This window comes from Argopecten irradians, chromosome 9 (assembly GCF_041381155.1).
Source record: "Argopecten irradians isolate NY chromosome 9, Ai_NY, whole genome shotgun sequence".
In the NCBI taxonomy this organism is placed as follows: domain Eukaryota; kingdom Metazoa; phylum Mollusca; class Bivalvia; order Pectinida; family Pectinidae; genus Argopecten; species Argopecten irradians.
This window is the reverse complement of record NC_091142.1, coordinates 36,719,389-36,744,282: the sequence shown is the minus strand read 5'-3', so window position 1 is coordinate 36,744,282 and position 24,894 is coordinate 36,719,389. Positions and strand designations below refer to the sequence as shown.

Below are 24,894 nucleotides of genomic sequence, written 5' to 3'. Positions count from 1 at the left end.
ATAACGCCGTTGTTTCAATCAATGAGAAGCGACGTTATAAATTCGTGACATTTTAGGCCAATGAAAATACTGATTTAAAGATAGTTTGAATAATATATAATTATTGCATGATGTACTTATTAAGTCTCTCGTTTCTATTTTCAGGTGAACATGGTTTCATACAAACACATAGTCACCACAATTATCATATTAACGTCATATAGAATATCAACACAAGCAAATAAACCAGAGTCAGATACAGAACGGCGTATAAGCACCATCAGCAACCTCATTCACCAGTTTCTGCTGATGTGTGGATATGACTATATATGTGATATTTCGAAATTCCCGCTGATTGCTAGGTCTATATTGGTGCCTGACATATCCTATAACAAAACAGGGATATGTCCTAGTTGTTATTGTGATGACGTCTGTATGTCACGTGGTGACTGTTGCCCGGATGTATACTTCGCCCTGCCGCCGTTGACGTGTATCAACACCACCATTTTGAATGCAACGTATTTTTCAAAGAACATGGAGCCGAAAAGTCCGTCTTATGAAATAGTTACATCTTGTCCAGAAGAAACAGGAAAAAAGGAGAGACAACTCTGTGAGAAAACGTACTCGGTGAAAGAACTTCTTACTCGTCCACCAGTTGCGTCGACGAGTTACCCGGTTAGTTATAAAAACAAATATTGCGCTTCGTGCAATGGTGAATATAACACAACCAACTGGATACTTGATATTGACTGCCTCAAATTTGCTGACTTCAATTTCTTATCGACATACCAGGACATCATTCAACTAGCTCGAAATAGAGAGTGTCGTATGAGATACACTCCGATGCAGAATCCGGCTCGTCCATGCAAGCTTAAAATAGGACGGAAAGATATAATGATTCGTACATGTAATGTTACCAAATCTTGGAAAACGTTCGATCAGTCGATAAAGATGGCATGTGAATCAACCTACTTCATGGAATTTCACCACTATAAAAATGTGTTTTGTTACATGTGCAATCCACCAAAACATATGTCTGATGACGTCATCGACCAATGTAATGCAACTGGTATGTGGTACCCTTATGACGCGGGGTTAGAACGCGCGTGTAGGTACCATTCTACGTCACAAAATACTCGTCCATTCAAAAACATATTCTGCTATCTGTGTAACAGGATCACCAATGACAACGAGACGTTCTACGATGTTACCACCAGTATCAAAGAAGACATATCCTCAATAGGCAGACCACGCCGTCACATTTTCTCCTACATGATCAAGACAGGTAGAATTCGACATCAACATTTACGTCATCTTTACACTAAAGCTAACAGTGATCATGCGATGACCACCCGTCACCATAGCGACATGGTTCATAATGGTCGATCTGAAGTGAAGCCCAATGACGTAAGTAACGGCAGTGTTATTGTACGTAAAGTAAACATCAACCTAAATGTGACTTACTTAGCGTACAAAGTGTTTGCAGTCCGACCTTTCGACCAGTTCTGTGACAAAACACTTGTCCCATTGCGATACTCTTTGGCCGTCGTCAGGAAATGTTCATGTAAACCATCAAGCTGTTTATTCAGACATCAAACGCCATGTTGCCTTGATGTCTCTTTGACATACCCGGCATCATGTATTGATATGTATGCTGCGAAATCCAAATCTTTAAGGAGAAGGAGGACAACTAAGACATTATTCCTGACAGACGGTTGTTGGAATGATGCGGGACATCCAGTGATTCGGAACCGATGCATTTCGGCAAACCAAACAAGCGTAAGCTCATTTCTACCATTGGTCGAAAAATTTCGAAATACGAATTACAAAAGTTTTGACTGCTATTTGTGTAACAAAAATGTCAACCAGATATTTCCAACCGATAAAATTGAAAGAAGAGCAACTAAAGACGATTACTTTTTAGCTGACATCGATATTCTGTGCTATTCTGATTTAGACTACAGCCATATTGCATCTTTCAAAGATTTAATTGATCTATCCAAATATCTTAATTGTACCATAATGTTTAAGATGAACAGAGGTGATGACAAATTTAACATCCAATATCCTCGTGCGAAATGCAAGAAATATTCAAGGCGAATAGTCCAAAAGTGCAATGTAACCGGAAATTGGCCTCAATATGACCCGGATGTTGCTTGGGCGTGTGAAGAAGCCGCCGGAAACACGTTACTGCCGTATAAAGGTTATAAGAACTTTTATTGCTATCTATGTAATCCGGAACACGAGGTCATTGACGTCATTTCGACTTGCAACGTAACTGGAAAATGGCAATACTACAATGTAAACTATGAAAGAGCATGCCATTTTTTCCCGCGGATATTCAGTTATCCGAAATACAAAAATATTTTTTGTGAAGTTTGCAATTCAGCTGAAATCCCAGACATTAAGGCAGGTGAAATACCCTCAAAATCCGACTTTTCGCCTGGTAAAACGACTCGCCCTGTTGCTCCGTTCCAGATAACTTTCCGCTCCATATTTTCCGTGGCAGAATACGATGAAGGCCTGTCGGATATGCCGGACGGTGAACGATGCCGCAAAACTCAAGTTTACGATTATCAGAAGGTAAATGAAATGCATTTTTGTAAGATTCATGCTAATAAACAGATATTATTTACCAGCGCACATCATGAAGCTCAGGTATCTATTAAGACCATAGATTTCTTAAATCAAATATCAATTGTCCGTATTATTTTAACACGCACGATTTTATATACTTTAACTTATGAATCTTTACTTTCAGGACGAATGTCGAAATACCAGCTGCTTTCCTGGAAAAGTTCTTAATGAAACACAATGTATTCCACTTCTCTCCATAACCAACAATTTGAGGTACACAATATCCTTAGAGTTAGCAGGTATTCTCCATGGAAACGGGACTAATGCGCTAGTTTTTCTTACAACAATAAGAACTGGAATTGAACTTCATATATCTCAGATATTTGGCACTACAGATTTCATTTTGGACACTTTTCATCTCCTGTCTAATTTCCCGTGTGAAACGACGTCATCGTATATAAATACAGAAAATGTAAAAATGTTGCTTCACATGACGGTTCACATCAAAGGGTACGTACCACGTCTCCTGACGGAAAATTCGTTGCTTGATAGTTTTTCTGGTATGTGGAATATATCTGTGGAGAGTGAGAGAGTTATCGGCCTAAAGGCCAGAACCAGTTTTACCGCCATGATAACACCATCTATCATACAACAAACCACATATAAAGAAACATGTTACCTACAGAAGTTCTCCAACCACAGTTTCATCCCACTACAAACCTTCCGGTCCGTCTATATGTCAAAAATTCTGCTGTGTCGACAAATTGAGCTGGAAAGTGACGAATATGATATAAACACATTACAAATGGAACTAAGAATTCACAGTATCGGGAAGACTCTTCCGTTTGACAAGTTCCAGAGATCGTCTCACGGAAGAGTCCGCGTCTGTGTTGAGGACGTTGAGGCTATCTCGGATCCACCGACTGAATATGTGGACCTGGCCCTTTCTATACTAACTTTCGTCTGTAACATAGTGTCCATGATATGTCTTCTCCTTACGTTTATAGTTTATTTGATAAACCCGACCCTACAGTCAATACCTGGTATTAACAACATGTGTCTGGTGGTCGCTCTCTTCTTCACACAACTCTCCTTCCAGTTCGGTTTAATGTCGCCGGTTAACTCCGAGTTCTGTGTTGTTGTTGGTATCGTTTTACATGTTCTGTGGCTGTCAGTGTTTGGCTGTATGAGCATCTGTTCGTTCCATATGTTCCGCGTGTTTAGTGGTATAGGAAGATATCATGCCTTACATAACAAAACCAAAACCTTAAAGAACTATATAATATATTCCTTTGGACTTCCAGTCGTCATTGTCTTTGTGAATACCGTTTTCACTCTTGGCTTCCATAGAGGGGAGACAACCGGTTACGGAGTTGATAAATGTTTTATATCAAGTAAGATTTCCTTCATAGTGACATTTTTACTTCCCATTATCACAATTTGTCTATCAAATTTAGCTTTCTTTTCCATCACAGCTTACAAAATACGCACTACACCCCGCGTGGATAGCAACCAAGAAAACCATCGCCAGTTTACAATATATGTCAAATTGTTCATTATAACCGGTGTAACATGGTTGCTTACCGTGATAGAGGCGTTTTTCCCTTTGTCTGCCGTTTCCTATTTAACAACTGTTCTCAATGGCTGTCAGGGGGTATTCATTTTCGTTGCATTTATAGTCAATAAAAGAGTATACGTCTTGTTAAAGGAGGGATATGAAAACGCCAGTCGCAGATTTAGTAGGAGCACTTCCTCTCAGCCAGCAACGCAGAGCAGCAACGTCGCTCTTAGTGCGTCGACCGCATCTTCTACAGGGTCAGGTTAAAGGTTTATTTCATTGCGATTTTTGCAGTATTCGTATTTTACTTGCTTTCATTTTTTTACAAATAGATAAATTATATAATATATACATTCGAAATTAGATGTTATATTTTGTGTAAAACTCATGCGAAAAACTACAACATACATTTTTCTGCTAACACTCGAAGTTGAAATAATCTGAAATAACATAAATGCTAATACTTATTATATAAGATAAATGATTATGTAATATATTTATAATTTGCATTAGTATTTATTATCTAGAATCCGTATTCCGACATATTTTGTTATGATGTGAAAATTCTGATGCAAGAAGAGAATGAGATAAGGGTGTTTTTTTTTCTAAATCTTGTATACAGGGTGTTTATGTAAGCTGAAGTATAGCTGAGAAATGAAACAAATGTGGTAAAACAAACGAAAATATGTTACGTGTCGACGCATAATATTAATTTTACCATTTGTTTGATGTAGTTTTCGCCCAATGGATGAATTTGTATATATATTGGATATCTACGAGTCCCATGAGGTCACAGGTTAATGACTAGGGTCTCCCACGGGAAGGCCCGCACTGATGAGTCGTAGATAATGACGGAGGCGGTAAACGCTGCGTCAACAGCCAAGCCTACAATCGATTAAACCATTGCATTGTTACGCCTCCTATCAACAGTCCTACGTACATGTTGTCACCGATTACTTCAAAATTTGTAATGCACAGGTAAGTTAACTATTGTGCGCTTAAATGAGACAATGCAGCGCTAGGTTAATAAAGTGATTAAATATAAAGCAAAAGTGTTATTTTTGCTTCCCCGTTGTTCCTACCCAGATTATGTCGAGGAAATTCGTTAATATATTAATTTTACAAATCATTATTTTTGTAACATGCAAACTTTGTGGAAGAAATAATATAAAGCAAATATGAAAGATTAGAAATATTCAATGAAGTGTGTCTTATGTCAGTTAAACCTCATCCTCTATACTACAGGGGTTACTATCACTGACGTTGTTGATATAAATAACGTCAGTGATAGTAACCGCTGGAGTATCGAGGATGGCTAAACACAGAAAAAAAAGATATTTCTAATATACCTAAATTAATCAATATTATAAGCAATATAATCAGGTGTACTCAATACGATAGTCTTCTCTTTCAAGGGTTACCAATGACTTACAGAACATTAGAAGATGAAATGAAATTTTGATGTCATCAGTGTTCTAGCTACATAGTGATAATGACCTGACACATACTAACTTGGGGATGATTTGGTTTATTAGATTTAAAGTCCTTTTAACACTCATTTAAGGTATGCCACGTATGTTTTGGGAGTCTGCGGTATAACCGTGTTTAAAGTCCTTTTAACACTCATTTAAGGTATGCCACGTATGTTTTGGGAGTCTGCGGTATAACCGTGTTTAACGGCCTATTAACAGCCATTTAAGGACGGCCTCCCACGTATGTTTTGGGAGTCTGCGGTATAACCGTGTTTTAACGGCCTATTAACAGCCATTTAAGGACGGCCTCCCACGTATGTTTTGGGAGTCTGTGTATATCCGTGTTTAACGTCCTATAAACAGTCATTTAAGGACGGCCTCCCACGTATGTTTTGGGAGGCTGCGGTATATCTGTGTTTAACGGCCTATAAACAGCCATTTAAGGACGACCTCCCACGTATGTTTTGGGAGGCTGCGGTATATTCCTGTTTAACGGCCTATTAACAGTCATTTAAGGACGGCCTCCCACGTATGTTTTGGGAGTCTGTGGTATTATCCGTGTTTAACGCTATTAACAGTCATTTAAGGACGGCCTCCCACGTATGTTTTGGGAGTCTGTGGTATATCCGTGTTTAACGGCCTATAACAGTCATTTAAGGACGGCCTCCCACGTATGTTTTGGGAGTCTGTTTATATCCGTGTTTAACGTCCTATAAACAGTCATTTAAGGACGGCCTCCCACGTATATGTTTTGGGAGTCTGTGGTATATCCGTGTTTAACGTCCTATTAACAGTCATTTAAGGACGGCCTCCCACGTATGTTTTGGGAGTCTGTTTTATCCGTGTTTATCCTATAACAGCCATTTAAGGACGGCCTCCCACGTATGTTTTGGGAGTCTGTTTTACCGTGTCCTTAACGTCCTATAACAGCATTTAAGGACGGCCTCCCACGTATGTTTTGGGAGTCTGCTATATCCGTGTTTAACGCCTATAATTTAAGGACGGCCTCCCACGTATGTTTTGGGAGTCTGTTTTTATCCGTGTTTAACGTCCTATAACAGCCATTTAAGGACGGCCTCCCACGTATGTTTTGGGAGTCTGTTATATCCGTGTTTAACGTCCGCCTATAACAGCCATTTAAGGACGGCCTCCCACGTATGTTTTGGGAGTCTGCGGTATAACCGTGTTTAACGGCCTATTAACAGCCATTTAAGGACGGCCTCCCACGTATGTTTTGGGAGTCTGCGGTATAACCGTGTTTAACGGCCTATTAACAGCCATTTAAGGACGGCCTCCCACGTATGTTTTGGGAGGCTGCGGTATATCCGTGTTTAACGCCTATAACAGCCATTTAAGGACGGCCTCCCACGTATGTTTTGGGAGTCTGTGGTATATCCGTGTTTAACGCCTATAACAGCATTTAAGGACGGCCTCCCACGTATGTTTTGGGAGTCTGTGGTATATCCGTGTTTTAACGGCCTATAAACAGTCATTTAAGGACGGCCTCCCACGTATGTTTTGGGAGTCTGTTTTATCCGTGTTTAACGGCTATTAACAGTCATTTAAGGACGGCCTCCCACGATTTTTAAGGACGGCTCCAGTATGTTTTGGGAGTCTGTGGTATATCCGTGTTTAACGGCCTATTAACAGTCATTTAAGGACGGCCTCCCACGTATGTTTTGGGAGTCTGTGGTATATCCGTGTTTAACGTCCTATTAACAGTCATTTAAGGACGGCCTCCCACGTATGTTTTGGGAGGCTGCGGTATAACCGTGTTTAACGGCCTATTAACAGCCATTTAAGGACGGCCTCCCACGTATGTTTTGGGAGTCTGCGGTATATCTGTGTTTAACGGCCTATAAACAGCCATTTAAGGACGGCCTCCCACGTATGTTTTGGGAGTCTGCGGTATATCCGTGTTTAACGGCCTATTAACAGCCATTTAAGGACGGCCTCCCACGTATGTTTTGGGAGGCTGCGGTATATTCCTGTTTAACGGCCTATTAACAACCATTTAAGAACGGTCTCCCACGTATGTTTTGGGAGTCTGTGGTATATCCGTGTTTAACGGCCTATAAACAGCCATTTAAGGACGGCCTCCCACGTATGTTTTGGGAGGCTGCGGTATATCCGTGTTTAACGGCCTATTAACAGCCATTTAAGGACGGCCTCCCACGTATGTTTTGGGAGTCTGTTCTATATCCGTGTTTAACGTCCTATAAACAGTCATTTAAGGACGGCCTCCCCACGTATGTTTTGGGAGTCTGTCTATATCCGTGTTTAACGGCCTATTAACAGCCATTTAAGGACGGCCTCCCACGTATGTTTTGGGAGTCTGTTCTATATCCGTGTTTAACGTCCTATTAACAGTCATTTAAGGACGGCCTCCCAGTATGTTTTGGGAGTCTGTGGTATATCCGTGTTTAACGTCCTATAAACAGTCATTTAAGGACGGCCTCCCACGTATGTTTTGGGAGTCTGCGGTATATCCGTGTTTAACGTCCTATTAACAGTCATTTAAGGACGGCCTCCCACGTATGTTTTGGGAGTCTGCGGTATATCCGTGTTTAACGGCCTATAAACAGCCATTTAAGGACGGCCTCCCACGTATGTTTTGGGAGTCTGTGGTATATCCGTGTTTAACGGCCTATAAACAGCCATTTAAGGACGGCCTCCCACGTATGTTTTGGGAGTCTGCGGTATTATCCGTGTTTAACGTCCTATAACAGCCATTTAAGGACGGCCTCCCACGTATGTTTTGGGAGTCTGTTCTTTATCCGTGTTTAACGTCCTATTAAACAGCCATTTAAGGACGGCCTCCCACGTATGTTTTGGGAGTCTGTGGTATTATCCGTGTTTAACGGCCTATTAACAGCCATTTAAGGACGGCCTCCCACGTATGTTTTGGGAGTCTGGGTATATCCGTGTTTAACGTCCTATAAACAGCCATTTAAGGACGGCCTCCCACGTATGTTTTGGGAGGCTGCGGTATATCCTGTTTTAACGGCCTATTAACAGTCATTTAAGGACGGCCTCCCACGTATGTTTTGGGAGTCTGTGGTATATCCGTGTTTAACGGCCTATAAACAGCCATTTAAGGACGGCCTCCCACGTATGTTTTGGGAGGCTGCGGTATATCCGTGTTTATATATTTAAGGCGTGTTGCTTCCTTGTAATGTTTTGGGAGGCTGCGATATATTCGTGTTGCTTCCTTGTAATAGTGAAACCCTATCTCATCTCACTGAAGCATACAGAAGTGTATTAGGCTCACGTATGAAAATATTTTTATGATAGCGAAAATGTTTTATTTGGCGGCCATCAGATAAATTAAGTGGCGCCGCCAGATACGTAAGTGGCGACTGTCAGATAAATCAAGTGGCGGCCGCCATATTATTATAATGATATGGCGGCCGCCAAATAAAACATTTATTAATAAGCCTAATACGCTTCCGTAGAAGCATGCTGTTAGTAGTACTAGTAAGTTATGGTTTTATATCAAACCAGATAGCGTTTTGTTTTAGTTAATATCAACTCAGATAGTGTTGTGTAATGCTGTTAGGAGGAAGCTAAGGTTTTATATCAAACCAGATAGTGTTTTGTTATGAGCTGTTTTAGATAATATCAAACCAGATAGTGTTTTGTTATGAGCTGTATTTTAGTTAATATCAAAGCAGGTAGTGTTTTGTTATGAGCTATGTTTTAGTTAATATCAAACCAGATAGTGTTTTGTTATGAGCTATGTTTTAGTTAATATCAAACCAGATAGTGTTTTGTTATGAGCTGTTTTAGTTAATATCAAACCAGATAGTGTTTTGTTATGGGCTATGTTTTAGTTAATATCAAACCAGATAGTGTTTTGTTATGGGCTATGTTTTAGTTAATATCAAACCAGATAGTGTTTTGTTATGAGCTATGTTTTAGTTAATATCAAACCAGATAGTGTTTTGTTATGAGCTGTATTTTAGTTAATATCAAAGCAGGTAGTGTTTTGTTATGAGCTATGTTTTAGTTAATATCAAACCAGATAGTGTTTTGTTATGAGCTATGTTTTAGTTAATATCAAACCAGATAGTGTTTTGTTATGAGCTATGTTTTAGTTAATATCAAACCAGATAGTGTTTTGTTATGAGCTATGTTTTAGTTAATATCAAACCAGATAGTGTTTTGTTATGAGTTATGTTTTAGTTAATATCAAACCAGATAGTGTTTTGTTATGAGCTATGTTTTAGTTAATATCTAACCAGATAGTGCTTTGTTATGAGCTATGTTTTAGGTAATATCAAACCAGATAGTGTTTTGTTATGAGCTATGTTTTAGTTAATATCAAACCAGATAGTGTTTTGTTATGAGCTATGTTTTAGTTAATATCAAACCAGATAGTGTTTTGTTATGAGCTGTTTTAAATATAATAGTGTTTTGTTATGAAACAAACAGGTAGTGTTTTGTTATGAGCTATGTTTTAGTTAATATCAAACCAGATAGTGTTTTGTTATGAGCTGTATTTTAGTTAATATCAAAGCAGGTAGTGTTTTGTTATGAGCTATGTTTTAGTTAATATCAAACCAGATAGTGTTTTGTTGTGAGCTATGTTTTAGTTAATATCAAACCAGATAGTGTTTTGTTATTAGCTATGTTTTAGGTAATATCAAACCAGATAGTGTTTTGTTATGAGCTGTATTTTAGTTAATATCAAACCAGATAGTGTTTTGTTATGAGCTATGTTTTAGTTAATATCAAACCAGATAGTGTTTTGTTATGAGCTATGTTTTAGTTAATATCAAACCAGATAGTGTTTTGTTATGAGCTATGTTTTAGTTAATATCAAACCAGATAGTGTTTTGTTATGAGCTATGTTTTAGTTAATATCAAACCAGATAGTGTTTTGTTATGAGCTATGTTTTAGTTAATATCAAACCAGATAGTGTTTTGTTTGAGCTATGTTTTAGTTAATATCAAACCAGATAGTGTTTTGTTGTGAGCTATGTTTTAGTTAATATCAAACCAGATAGTGTTTTGTTGTGAGCTATGTTTTAGTTAATATCAAACCAGATAGTGTTTTGTTGTGAGCTATGTTTTTTTGTTGTGAGCTATGTTTTAGTTAATATCAAACCAGATAGTGTTTTGTTGTGAGCTATGTTTTAGTTAATATCAAACCAGATAGTGTTTTGTTATGAGCTATGTTTTAGTTAATATCAAACCAGATAGTGTTTTGTTATGAGCTGTTTTAATTAATATCAAACCAGGTAGTGTTTTGTTATGAGCTATGTTTTAGTTAATATCAAACCAGATAGTGTTTTGTTATGAGCTATGTTTTAGTTAATATCAAACCAGATAGTGTTTTGTTATGAGCTATGTTTTAGTTAATATCAAACCAGATAGTGTTTTGTTATTAGCTATGCTGTATTTTAGTTAATATCAAAGCAGGTAGTGTTTTGTTATGAGCTATGTTTTAGTTAATATCAAACCAGATAGTGTTTTGTTGTGAGCTATGTTTTAGTTAATATCAAACCAGATAGTGTTTTGTTATTAGCTATGTTTTAGGTAATATCAAACCAGATAGTGTTTTGTTATGAGCTGTATTTTGGTTAATATCAAAGCAGGTAGTGTTTTGTTATGAGCTGTATTTTAGTTAATATCAAAGCAGGTAGTGTTTTGTTATGAGCTATGTTTTAGTTAATATCAAACCAGATAGTGTTTTGTTGTGAGCTATGTTTTAGTTAATATCAAACCAGATAGTGTTTTGTTATAAGCTATGTTTTAGGTAATATCAAAACCAGGTAGTGTTTTGTTATGCTTTTAGGAGGAAGTCTTTGATATGTTGTTAGGTTGGTTTGCATAATATATATTAGGCAAAAAAAAAAAACTATTGGCAGATTTAGCGGACTTATTTGTGCTGCCTTGTACAATAAATCATACTGACTTGTCAACTTACATAATGTTTATTTAATGTTTTCCACAGCTGTTACAAGTGTCAACCAGACAAACTACTGTCATGGGTCCTATGGACATACAGCAGTATCCACTAATCACTGGATAATAATCTAATTATACAAGACAAACTACTGTCAGGGGTCCCATGGATATACAGCAGTATCCACTAATCACTGGATAATAATCTAATTATACAAGACAAACTACTGTCAGGGGTCCTATGGATATACAGCAGTATCCACTAATCACTGGATAATAATCTAATTATACAAGACAAACTACTGTCAGGGGTCCTATGGATATACAGCAGTATCCACTAATCACTGGATAATAATCTAATTATACAAGACAAACTACTGTCAGGGGTCCTATGGATATACAGCAGTATCCACTAATCACTGGATAATAATCTAATTATACAAGACAAACTACTGTCAGGGGTCCTATGGATATACAGCAGTATCCACTAATCACTGGATAATAATCTAATTATACAAGACAAACTACTGTCAGGGGTCCTATGGATATACAGCAGTATCCACTAATCACTGGATAATAATCTAATTATACAAGACAAACTACTGTCAGGGGTCCTATGGATATACAGCAGTATCCACTAATCACTGGATAATAATCTAATTATATAAGACAAACTACTGTCAGGGGTCCTCATGGATATACAGCAGTATCCACTAATCACTGGATAATAATCTAATTATACAAGACAAACTACTGTCAGGGGTCCCATGGATATACAGCAGTATCCACTAATCACTGGATAATAATCTAATTATACAAGACAAACTACTGTCAGGGGTCCTATGGATATAACAGCAGTATCCACTAATCACTGGATAATAATCTAATTATACAAGACAAACTACTGTCAGGGGTCCTATGGATATACAGCAGTATCCACTAATCACTGGATAATAATCTAATTATACAAGACAAACTACTGTCAGGGGTCCTATGGATATACAGCAGTATCCACTAATCACTGGATAATAATCTAATTATACAAGACAAACTACTGTCAGGGGTCCCATGGATATACAGCAGTATCCACTAATCACTGGATAATAATCTAATTATACAAGACAAACTACTGTCAGGGGTCTCATGGATATACAGCAGTATCCACTAATCACTGGATAATAATCTAATTATACAAGACAAACTACTGTCAGGGGTCCCATAGATATACAGCAGTATCCACTAATCACTGGATAATAATCTAATTATACAAGACAAACTACTGTCAGGGGTCCTATGGATATACAGCAGTATCCACTAATCACTGGATAATAATCTAATTATACAAGACAAACTACTGTCAGGGGTCCTATGGATATACAGCAGTATCCACTAATCACTGGATAATAATCTAATTATACAAGACAAACTACTGTCAGGGGTCCTATGGATATACAGCAGTATCCACTGATCACTGGATAATAATCTAATTATACAAGACAAACTACTGTCAGGGGTCCTATGGATATACAGCAGTATCCACTGATCACTGGATAATAATCTAATTATACAAGACAAACTACTGTCAGGGGTCCTATGGATATACAGCAGTATCCACTAATCACTGGATAATAATCTAATTATACAAGACAAACTACTGTCAGGGGTCCTATGGATATACAGCAGTATCCACTAATCACTGGATAATAATCTAATTATACAAGACAAACTACTGTCAGGGGTCCTATGGATATACAGCAGTATCCACTAATCACTGGATAATAATCTAATTATACAAGACAAACTACTGTCAGGGGTCCTATGGATATACAGCAGTATCCACTAATCACTGGATAATAATCTAATTATACAAGACAAACTACTGTCAGGGGTCCTATGGATATACAGCAGTATCCACTAATCACTGGATAATAATCTAATTATACAAGACAAACTACTGTCAGGGGTCCTATGGATATACAGCAGTATCCACTAATCACTGGATAATAATCTAATTATACAAGACAAACTACTGCCAGGGGTCCTATGGATATACAGCAGTATCCACTAATCACTGGATAATAATCTAATTATACAAGACAAACTACTGCCAGGGGTCCTATGGATATACAGCAGTATGGATATAATCAGCAGAAACTATCCACTAATCACTGGATAATAATCTAATTAATTATACAAGACAAACTACTGCCAGGGGTCCTATGGATATACAGCTGTATCCACTGATCACTGGATAATAATCTAATTATACAAGACAACCTACTGTCAGGGGTCCCATGGATATACAGCAGTATCCACTAATCACTGGATAATAATCTAATTATACAAGACAAACTACTGTCAGAGGCCCCATGGATATACAGCAGTATCCACTAATCACTGGATAATAATCTAATTATACAAGACACACTACTGTCAGGGGTCCCATGGATATAACAGCAGTATCCACTAATCACTGGATAATAATCTAATTAAACAAGACAAACTACTGTCAGGGGTCCCATGGATATAACAGCTGTATCCACTAATCACTGGATAATAATCTAATTATACAAGACAAACTACTGTCAGGGGTCCCATGGATATACAGCAGTATCCACTAATCACTGGATAATAATCTAATTATACAAGACAAACTACTGTCAGGGGTCCCATGGATATACAGCTGTGTCCACTAATCACTGGATAATAATCTAATTAAACAAGACAAACTACTGTCAGGGGTCCTATGGATATACAGCTGTATCCACTAATCACTGGATAATAATCTAATTATACAAGACAAACTACTGTCAGGGGTCCTATAGATATAACAGCAGTATCCACTAATCACAGAAATTCTTCATGTGTATGACTCCGCTTCTTTTTAACATTTAAGGTATATATTTTTTTAAAGTAAAAATTTATTTTTCATACTGCTCTGCTGGAGGAAAATCCCCTCTTCAAAACTGTAATTAAGAACAGAACGTGTACATCGAAAACATCAAACAAGTATTATTGAAAATTAGCAAAACATTGAGGGAATGAGTTCCATCCTTGGTCAGCAATAACTACAATGTTTATCAACGATATAATAGGTAAATTATTGGTTATCAGTAGTCCATCCTTTTCATTTTCTAAATTTGTAATGTACAATTTAAATAATATCAACACCAATAACGTATTTTAATGATATGTCGGTATTCAACTTTGTTTAAACTGATGATTCACCAATTTTTGTCATTTGCAAAGAAATAAAGATTTTTTTTTCAAGAAATGAATAAAGAACCTAATGTTCATTTGTTCTGTCCTGTCAGATGTATAATTGCTGCAGCACGTGTGTTGATAAGTAATTAAAGACTGTCAGGGTTCCCGTGGGTACTCATCATTGCTCAGTATATTGTCACTTCTGAACTATTACGGTCATTTTAAATGTCGATACATGTGGAATTATCAATAAGATAATCATCCCAACCTCCCTACTGATTGACTGATTGATGAGGCTTAACGTCCTTGTTATAACCGAGCATAGGGCACTAATTATAAGTGGGGAGGTGTTTTGATGGCGGGGATATTAAGGGAGGCAATTTCGCACTTTAATGTATACATGTATAATAAAAGTTCTAAATTGTTTGGGCCAGAAACACTAACACTGTGCCTTACAATAATAAAATAAATAAATAAATGAATAAAAATATCAATAATAATAATAAACAAGCAAATTCGTGGAATTTCCATCCCCCGCTTTCAGGACATATTGTAGGTAAACATTATTGAGGTTAGGTTTAAACTTGGTTGAAACATGAAAAAATAAACTGAAGTCTTAATCGGAAGTAAGATGTTTTATTAGTTATTTTATGATAAAACATGTAGTATGGAGTAAAGGAGATTGAGGAAAGAAAATGATTTTTAGGTAAATGAAGGGGGCATAGTCTGTGTTAAATAATGTCTGCTGAAAGTGACTATTAAGCTTGGCTGAGCTCTTAAGGCATTCAACTTTGATACTAACTAATACTAACTTATAAGAAAATTAGTGTACATTTGTTACAATTATTGCACAGGGAATGGCAGAAAATGATGTTTAAAGTACATAAAGGGCCATAACTCCACTACATAATGTCGGCCAAAAGTGGCAATCGAACTTGGCCAAGTCCTTAAGGCATTTGACCTTGTTATCAAGTTTGAAGAAAAATGGTTAATATGTATTAGTTATTGTAGGGAAATGGCAGAAAATGACTTTTTTTTTAAATTTAAGCAATGGGCCATAACTCCGCTAAATAAGGTCTGTTGGAAGTCGCAATCGAACTTGGCATAGTCCTTAAGGCATTTAACCTTTTTGCTAATTTTAAGGAAAATTGGTTTACAGTTGTTACAGTTATTGCACTAAAATGACGGAAAATGACGTTTTTAGTAATTCAAAGGGCCATAACTCCGCTAAATAAGGTCCATATACAGTCGCGTTCGAACTTGGCCGAGCCCTAAAGACATTTAACCTTGTCACCAAGTTTGAAGAAAATTGGTTTACATTTGTTACAGTTATTGCACAGAAACGAAGTGTTACAGACAGACAGACAAACCCAAATTAATGTTCCTCGTTTCGGAGAAAGCGGGGGATAAAAATAAATAAATAAATATCCCTTGTTTTTTTGGACTGTCACAGAATTGTCTATGCCTACATTACCCTACCGAATATATATTTACTCAACCTCCCTACCTGACGTGTGATTCATCTTATACAAAAAATGTCTTGTATGGTTATGGAACAGCTCATTTGTATATATAACAAGAGGCCCATGGGCCTTAACGGTCATCTGACTCATGGCACAAAACAACAAAGTCACAGTATAAAGTATTGGTTAACGATTAATATAAACAATACAAGGAACTCCTTAGTTGAATATGTAAGTTTCTGAAAAAGGTAAATGTCATTTGTTGAACAAACTTGGTAGCCCTTCATCCAAATATGGTCGAAACCCATTCAAGGATTAATATAAGGAGGAGTCAGATTTTAAAGCCAAATTTCAGCAAAGCTCCCATTTTGGACCTCAGTCATACTATCCCCATGGGTCTTACCTCGGTCCTTTATAAAATATGATTGTCCTTACCTAAAGTTCCCCCTTCTGAATCAATTAAAACCACTATAGACCAATTTTCATTGAAATCGGAGACTGAAACCTTAAAACAGGAAGTGGGCCAGCGGCCATCTTGGAATACCAAAATCTTTATGAAAATGTTTGCATGTTGTTTGGCATCAATTAAAACCCATACAGACCAATTTTCATTGAGATCGGAGACTGAAACCTTAAAATAGGAAGTGGGCCAACAGCCATCTTGGAATACCAAAATCTTTACGAAAATGTTTGCATGTTATTCGGCATCAATTAAAACCCCTATACACCAATTTTCATTGAGATCGGAGACTGAAACCTTAAAACAGGAAGTGGGCCAGCGGCCATCTTGGAATATCAAAATCTTTACGAAAATGTGTGCATGTTGTTCGGCATCAATTAAAACCCCTATAGACCAATTTTCATTGAGATCGGAGACTGAAACCTTAAAACAGGAAGTGGGCCAGCTAAAATTAAGAAAATTTGCCCTTTTGGGGCCCCATCCCTCAGTTCGTTCTTAGTGTTCAGACCAGACTCATTTATATAAAATATAATTGTGTTTCCCCAATGATGTTTCACACCAAATATGGATAAAATTCATCCAAGGATGAAGGAGAAGTAGGATTTTAAAGCTAAAATTAAGAAAATTTCCCCATTTGTGGCCCCACCCCTCAGCCCCTAGGGGTTGGACCACGCTCATTTATATAAAATATGATGGTCCGTCCCCAATGATGTTTCACACCAAATATGGATGAAATCCATCCAAGGATGAAGGAGGAGTAGGATTTAAAAGCTAAAATTAAGAAAATTTGCCTTTTTGGGGCCCCACCCCTCAGCCCCTAGGGGTCGGACCAGGCTCATTTATATAAAATATGATTGTCCATCCCAAATGATGTTTCACACCAAATATGGATAAAATCCATCTAAGGATGAAGGAGGAGAAGGTTTTTAAAGCTAAAATTAAGAAGATTTGCCCTTTTGGGGCCCCATCCTCAGCCCCTAGGGGTTGGACCAAGCTCATTTATATAAAATATAATTGTGTTTCCCAAATGATGTTTCACACCAAATATGGATAAAATTCATCCAAGGATGAAGGAGAAGTAGGATTTTAAAGCTAAAATTAAGAAAATTTCCCCATTTGGGGCCCCACCCCTTAGCCCCTTGGGGTCGGACCAGGCTCATTTATAATATGATTGTCCTTCCCCAATGATGTTTCACACCAAATATGGATGAAATCCATCCAAGGATGAAGGAGGAGAAGGATTTTAAAGCTAAAATTAAGAAAATTTCCCCATTTGGGGCCCCACCTCTCAGCCCCTAGGGGTCGGACCATGCTCATTTATTTAAAATATGATTTTCCGTCCCCAATGATTTTTCACATCAAATATGGATGAAATCCATCCAAGGATGAAGGAGGAGTAGGATTTTAAAGCTAAAATTAAGAAAATTTGCCCATTTAGGGCCCCACCCCTCAGCCTTTAGGGGTTGGACCACGCTCATTTACATCAAATATGATTATCCTTCCACAATAATGCTTTACACTAAATATAGATGAAATCCATCCAAGGATGAAGGAGGAGTAGGATTTTAAAGCTAAAATTAAGAAAATTTGCCCTTTTGGGGCCCCACCCCTCAGCCCCTAGGAGTTGGACCACGCTCATTTATATAAAATATGATGGTCCGTCCCCAATGATGTTTCACACCAAATATGGATGAAATCCATCCAAGGATGAAGGAGGAGTAGGATTTAAAAGCTAAAATTAAGAAAATTTGCCTTTTTGGGGCCCCACTCTCAGCCCCTAGTGGTCGGACCAGGCTCATTTATATAAAATATGATTGTCCATCCCAAATGATGTTTCACACCAAATATGGATAAAATCCATCTAAGGATGAAGGAGGAGAAGGTTTTTAAAGCTAAAATTAAGAAGATTTGCCCTTTTGGGGCCCCATCCTCAGCCCCTAGGGGTCGGACCAAGCTCATTTATATAAAATATGATTGTCCTTCCCCAATAATGTTTCACACCAAATATGGATGACATCCGCTTAGCGGTTAAGGAGGAGTAGCGTTTTAAAGGAAAAAGTTTACGCACGACGGATGGCGCACGGTGGACGGCGCACGGCGGACGACGACGGACAAATCACGATGACTATAGGTCATCCTAACCCTTGGAGTCAGATGACCTAAAAACAAAAATAATTTAAATTATTTTCCCACATTTACAAAGTTTCCCAAAGGGAGGTAACTCGTACAGGAAATATCTACTGTGATTAAAGTTGGTAAATTCTTCAATATCTTGTTATAATTTTTGACAATTTCTTGTTAATCTTGTTTCTAATCTAACTTTGCGAATCTCATTTTTGAGGAATAAAAGAATTGAGTCTAGCTTTTTATGCATTTTTTTATGTTTCATTCAATTGAAGCATAGCCGTCTTGGAAGATTTTGAAATATTAAAAATTCCTGTTACCTTATATGCTGTTATGTTTTTATGCTTCCTTCTATCGGCAAATTATATTTTTAATAGAGCCTTAGATAAAACAAGAGATCCTGAAGAGATCTTGGTGCCCACCAAAGAATGATCTATGTCTGACAAGGTGAAGAGGATCTTTTCTCTGCTTTCCAAACATACCTCATATAAAATTTGAGACAGAACGCTTCAGTGCTTTCTGAGAAAAAGCGGTAACAAACTTCAACTATCAAAATATAAGATGGCGGCCTGTTGACCATCTTGGTCACTGATCGGTCCCAAAATGCAATGTGCACATCTAGGGCCCTAGGGAAACATGCACATGAAACTTGAGACAGATCATTCAGTACTTTCTGAGAAATAGGGGTAACAATCTTCAACTAACAAAATCCAAGATGGCGGCCATAATGCAAACCAATTTTGGGAGAGGGCTTTAACAAGTTGTAATAACTTGTGCCTGATCCCATTGTAAAATTTGTTTGCAATAGATTAGTTTAAACTCAACCAATTGGTCCCAAAATGCAATATGCACAACTAGGGCCTTATATAGGGGAGTATACGTAAGAAATTTGAGACAGATCCCTTCAGTGCTTTTTTAGAAATAGTGGTAAAAAGAACTAACTATCACAATCCAAGATGGCGGGCTACCGTCCATCTTATAACTGATCGGTCCTAAAATACTATATGCACAACTAGTGCCCTAGGGGAGCCTATCTAAAAAATTTGAGATAGATCCCTTCAGCACTTTCTAAGCAATTGTGGTAACAAGAATTAACTATTAAAATCCAAGATAGTGGCCTGTCAGCCATCTTGTTAACCGTTCGTTCCTAAACTGCACCATGTACAACTAGGGCCCTAAATCAGATATACATCAAAAGCATCATATAGCAGTTTACATTGCATGACTTTGAAGTTGGGCATCATTCTCATTAAATCTTCAAAGGGAGTCCCTGCGTGCCTGTGTTTGGTTATTTTTTGTTCCTGAACTGCCTTCAGTTTTACTATGCCTTAGTATCAAGGATGTTCCTGAATTGTCTCAGTAAAAATCTCAATGTCAGTCCTATTTCGCAAACCACTGGCCAAAGGTAGCAGGTAAGGGCCTAGGTGAGTCTGGGAACTATTACCTGAGGCCAAAGACCAAAGACATTGTGTAAGAGTTTTTCTTGTTACAATGGATCAGTGATTATTTTTCGACAAATAACCAAACTAAATGCTTAAACAAAGAGCCTTCAGTTTTGATTTGACATATTCCATCGGTGGGTAAACAACAGTGATAATAATTCCTGAAATATCGAGGATGACAGACGAACGTAAACAATAACATTTGGCAAAATACAAATAAACACGAGATTTTTTCTGAGACAACTTCTCCATATGGAAATTTCTTTGGCAGCTACCATCACCGGTAATAAGTCAAAAGATTGCTAGGTTTCAGGGGCAATAACGTCGATATCAGAACATGTTTAGTCAACTAAAGCAAAATATAGTGAAGAACAAATCACTACACTGTATTACAATTTATTGCAAAACACAAAGAAAAGTACAAATTATAGACTTGAAAAATGATTTATCACAGAAGTTTTTTTTCCTTTTCATAAATTAAAAAGATGACTGTATAGTTGTTTTTATTTACAGGGGTTAATCTTGCTACATCTGCGAACAAGTAAATTTCCGCTTGAATATCTGTGAATAATGAAGAAAGACTGGCCTGTAAAGCTGAAAGTTAGAAATTCATAAATGCGCAAATGAAGATTGCAAAATGTTCTCCCCACAAAATGAAATGACTATACAGTACAACTATCTGTCCCATAGTCCCATTCCAGAGGTCAGGAGGTAGTGATGGAAAGGTCATTCAGATGTCTTAATCTCCATTTCAAGGACTTGTACAAAGCTAGAACTTTATCGTCAGAGACGAGCAAAGACTTGCAGAAGTATCTTTGGGCCCTGTAAACAAATGAAACGGGGCAGAAATATATGGTACTGTTGCTACACACACATTAATCAAAATATTTATACACAGCAAAACATTCCACTTTCAAACTTTTCAATTCTTTTTGGATTTCTGTTGTAGAAGCCTGCACCAGTTTGATCTTACCCACAGGACCATGTCATATAACAAGACAATCGAGGAAAAATGAATACTGTGTATAACATGCTTCAAAGCCACTGTTACATCATATATCCCCGTGATAGGTGTACAAGAACTACAGAAGTAAAAAAAATGTACAAAAATATTGTTAGATTGTAAAAAACAAAGCATTTGTACATTATTACACAGTTTTACAGATGTATCGGCAAAAAAATATTTAGCATTTTGTACATAATCATTACTACATTGTAATGTATATGTATTTGGCAAAACTTCTCTATACACCATTACCTGATAGTTTGGAGGAAATGACCCAATATATTCTATTTACCTGATAATTGTTTTGCATTGTTTGATGTAGCCTCTCTGCATTAGGCTTTGAGCATAGAAAAGTCTACACCGAACACTCATTAAGGGATCTCCCATTTGTTCTGATAGCTTCAGCTGCTGCAACGAGATCCGCCCCGCCACTTCTGCCTAAAACACAACATAGATCAAACAATAAACACATGTTTAAAGCATACCCAAGTGGTTCTCTCCACCTCTAAGTTACAATAAGACTCTAGAAATATACATTTATTGAGTGAAGTGCATGTATGTTTTAGAAGACCACAGTATATTCGTGTTGTGGCTTTTTGTTTTAGTGGAACTTGCTCCTTTTATGATGCTAACTCACTGAAAAATGCCATCAAATACAGTACAAGCATGCCCCATCCGGTCACATAATACTGACTATGGGCAAACCAGTTGCTCTAGATGGATCAGTTAAATATTTTAGATGAATCATTTATGACGGATCAGATAAATATTTTAGACGAATCATTTAAGACGGATCAGTTAACTATTTTAGACGGATCATTTAAGACAGATCAGTTAGATATTTTAGATGGATCATTTAAGACGGATCAGTTAAATATTTAAGACGGATCAGTTAAATATTTTTGACGGATCATTTAAGACGGATCAGTTAAATATTTTAGATCGATCATTTAACTTTAAGACGATCAGTTTAATGTTTTCAGTTGTTCTAGATGGATCAGTTAAATATTTTAGATCGATTATTTAAGACAGATCAGTCAAATAAGACGGATCATTTGAGACTGATCAGTTAAATATTTTCAGTCTAAGTTGGCAAAAAGCAACTTGATTTAAAAATCGCACAAAAGTTTAATGGAAATTTGTATTTCAGTACGTTAACAAAACCTGGATCTTTAACTTTCTTAGAGACTGTAGCTATAGACAGATACTTGCATGATGTTGGAAGTAGTCGCCCAGCGAAGAGTAACCTCCCCCTAGAGTTGACAGCCAGTTCATGGCATCATCAAGCATCGCTCTCCTTGTTATCTGATCCCCTATCCTATAATTCCTGGAAAACAATAAACATCACATACATTTAAAACCTATCCTTGTGCAAAATAAAATATATTTCTATTGTAGATAAATTTTATTGTAAGATTATCTCCCCCTAATTTGAAAAATAAAATACATTAAGTCTGTAAGTTACACATTTGGAATGAAATTTTATCCACAACATTGAGAGAAATACATTTTTATTTACATATGTGAACTCTTAGTAGCATAATCTAGCTGCCTTGGATTAAGATTTATTTACCAAAACATGTTCAATTATCTGTCTTGGGAACAGATTGCTTATACCTGTATTTGTACAGATTTACTTACAAAGCATTATAAGCTATCTTCTGCCTTGGATACAGATTACTTACCAAGCATAATCTATCTTCTGTCTTGGGTACAGCAAAACTAATTTCACTACATAAGGCACAACCACAACAGAATCAAAGAATTCAAAAATTTGAGAGGCATTCACGGAATTCGGCACTTCAAAAGCTTTAAATCCAAAGTTTCTTGCAACAAATTTCAAAAACCTTCTCCTAAATATCCATGATCTTTTTAACTCTGAGCATATACACGACACAAGATGGGCATCCAATTCTAAAATGGCTTCTTTTACAGGAACTATATCCGAGAAAGTCAGCAAATTAATTGCACAGGAAACCTCATCATTGTCAGAACTTTCACAATTCTCATTATTGTTAACATTTTTCTTTGGCTTTGTACTTGTACATTGTGATTTGTTGTTTTTGTTGAAAGATTCTTTTCTTTGGTTTTTACTGATCATGTGTTGTGAATTTGGATCAAGTTTAATCAGGCACAGATGAGTATGTTTTGTGATTGTATCATACACGAGTGTTAGGCCAACTTCCTTGTAGTCGATTAAAACGGGAGACAATTCTCGCGAGAAAAAACAATATTCCTCAACAGAGTGGTCTCCCCTGACATAAATGAGGACCTGTGACATCCTTTATAAATATCCCAACCAAATTCTAAGAATATAGGTGTTAACATCTGTAATGATTTTCCAGGTACAGGGGGTACAAGCACCAAACTTCATAACCGCATCCATGTCACTGTGAAAAATGAAAAATATACACATGATTTCAGAATAAAATATACGTTTTTATCTAAACATTATCAGTATAGGTTGGACTCCATCTGTCAAAACTCTATAAATTCATAGCAATCTGAACTGCAATAGAAACAATCATTTCATCAATAGATTTGTAGGTTACAGGGTTGATTCCTGAATACACAAAGTAAAATTTAGCATGGATATTTAAAATCTTAACCATCTTTTAAAATTTCCATTTCTATTTACAATGTGTACCGTAAAAAAGTGGGTTGGTGTTGTTTGTATATAGTGTAAAATATGGTAATCAACCGACAGCTAGAGCATGCTTCTTCTGCACAATGTATATAAATAGAAGTGACCTATCTTATATATATGTAATGTAACAGGCTGAGAGTAGTGTGCTACTAGCTGGGTTCCGGACTTACTGGTCTGCCGCTCTACCGACTGAGCTTATGGGAAATTCCTCCTAGCATGAAGCTAGTATCACTATTTACAATTCTGCTACACTACTTCCCCTTTCAAATGTGTTCGCCCCCGAAACACAGACAAGCCCTGGTTCTATCTCCAAGGAAGCTTCCAATACTTCCACTTGGAGTGGTCTATGGCACCAAATGTAACAGTACAGTGTGTGTCGCTAGCTGGGCTCAAACCGCGACCCCGGGCTTTCTAGTCCGCCACTCCGACTGAGCTAAATGGAAATTCCTCCTAGCATGAAGCTAGAAGGCCAACGTATCACTATCTACAATTAAAACCTGCTACATATTACTCATCATTATGAACGAGGTGCTTAGAGTAAGATATTTTTTCCAGATACAGTATACACCAAGTCAAGTTCATAGATGGAAATAATATGGATTATCCATCACTCAGGCAAACTTCTTAGTTATTTAGAGTTAAAAATGTCTGCTATGGATTGACAACAATGGCATTATACCAACTGGCTAGATAAAAATCCTATAAACAAATTTCCATCCAAAAGATCTGTTGTAAAATAGGCCTATCAAATAAGGTCATTTTTGGCACAAAACTTGATAAGCCTTCATCCTCTGCATTGCCCGACACGAAATATATAAGTTAATCGATGCCAGGAATATTATCCCATTGTTTTAATTACAAAATATATTTCATGCCTACCAGTAAATAGCGAGTAGAGGTGGTATTCCATCCTTTATAATGAAGTTTCACTGCCTCAGTGCAGAGGTATTATACCTGTCTGACATCTGTGTCAGAAACGTGCTTACTATCCAGATCTTTGATGCGCTTGTAAGGGATGCGGTTACTACAATATCTCGCCAAATCTCGCTAGC

General features: G+C 37.1%; 2 protein-coding genes across 2 annotated transcripts; one reads left to right on the top strand and one right to left on the bottom strand.

Annotated features, from left to right (window-relative positions):
- Window positions 1–248: 248 nt before the first annotated feature.
- LOC138332217 (uncharacterized) lies at window positions 249–5,124 on the top strand. Its single transcript, XM_069280220.1, has 2 exons — window positions 249–2,562; window positions 2,741–5,124. Exons 1-2 carry the CDS (start codon window positions 289–291, stop codon window positions 4,379–4,381), a joined length of 3,915 nt encoding a protein of 1,304 aa, XP_069136321.1. The 5' UTR covers window positions 249–288; the 3' UTR covers window positions 4,382–5,124.
- Window positions 5,125–20,569: 15,445 nt separating this feature from the next.
- LOC138332216 (uncharacterized) lies at window positions 20,570–24,868 on the bottom strand. The gene is made up of 5 exons (XM_069280219.1): window positions 24,722–24,868; window positions 22,881–23,585; window positions 22,404–22,522; window positions 21,488–21,629; window positions 20,570–21,011 (listed from the first exon to the last, which is right to left on the bottom strand). Exons 2-5 carry the CDS (start codon window positions 23,474–23,476, stop codon window positions 20,894–20,896), a joined length of 975 nt encoding a protein of 324 aa, XP_069136320.1. The 5' UTR covers window positions 23,477–23,585; window positions 24,722–24,868; the 3' UTR covers window positions 20,570–20,893.
- Between the last annotated feature and the right edge of the window lie 26 nt (window positions 24,869–24,894).

What these genes read in the sequence shown, in the direction of transcription:
- LOC138332217 (XM_069280220.1), top strand. Translation starts at nt 289, where the DNA reads ATGTGTGGATATGACTATATATGTGATATTTCGAAATTCCCGCTGATT. An exon ending in AAGTTTACGATTATCAGAAG is followed by an intron (nt 2,563 to 2,740) that starts GTAAATGAAATG and finishes CTTTACTTTCAG; the next exon opens with GACGAATGTCGAAATACCAG.
- LOC138332216 (XM_069280219.1), bottom strand. Translation starts at nt 23,476, where the DNA reads ATGTCACAGGTCCTCATTTATGTCAGGGGAGACCACTCTGTTGAGGAA. An exon ending in CTACTTCCAACATCATGCAA is followed by an intron (nt 21,630 to 22,403) that starts GTATCTGTCTAT and finishes TGTTTTAGGCAG; the next exon opens with AAGTGGCGGGGCGGATCTCG. An exon ending in CAATGCAAAACAATTATCAG is followed by an intron (nt 21,012 to 21,487) that starts GTAAATAGAATA and finishes ATTTGTTTACAG; the next exon opens with GGCCCAAAGATACTTCTGCA.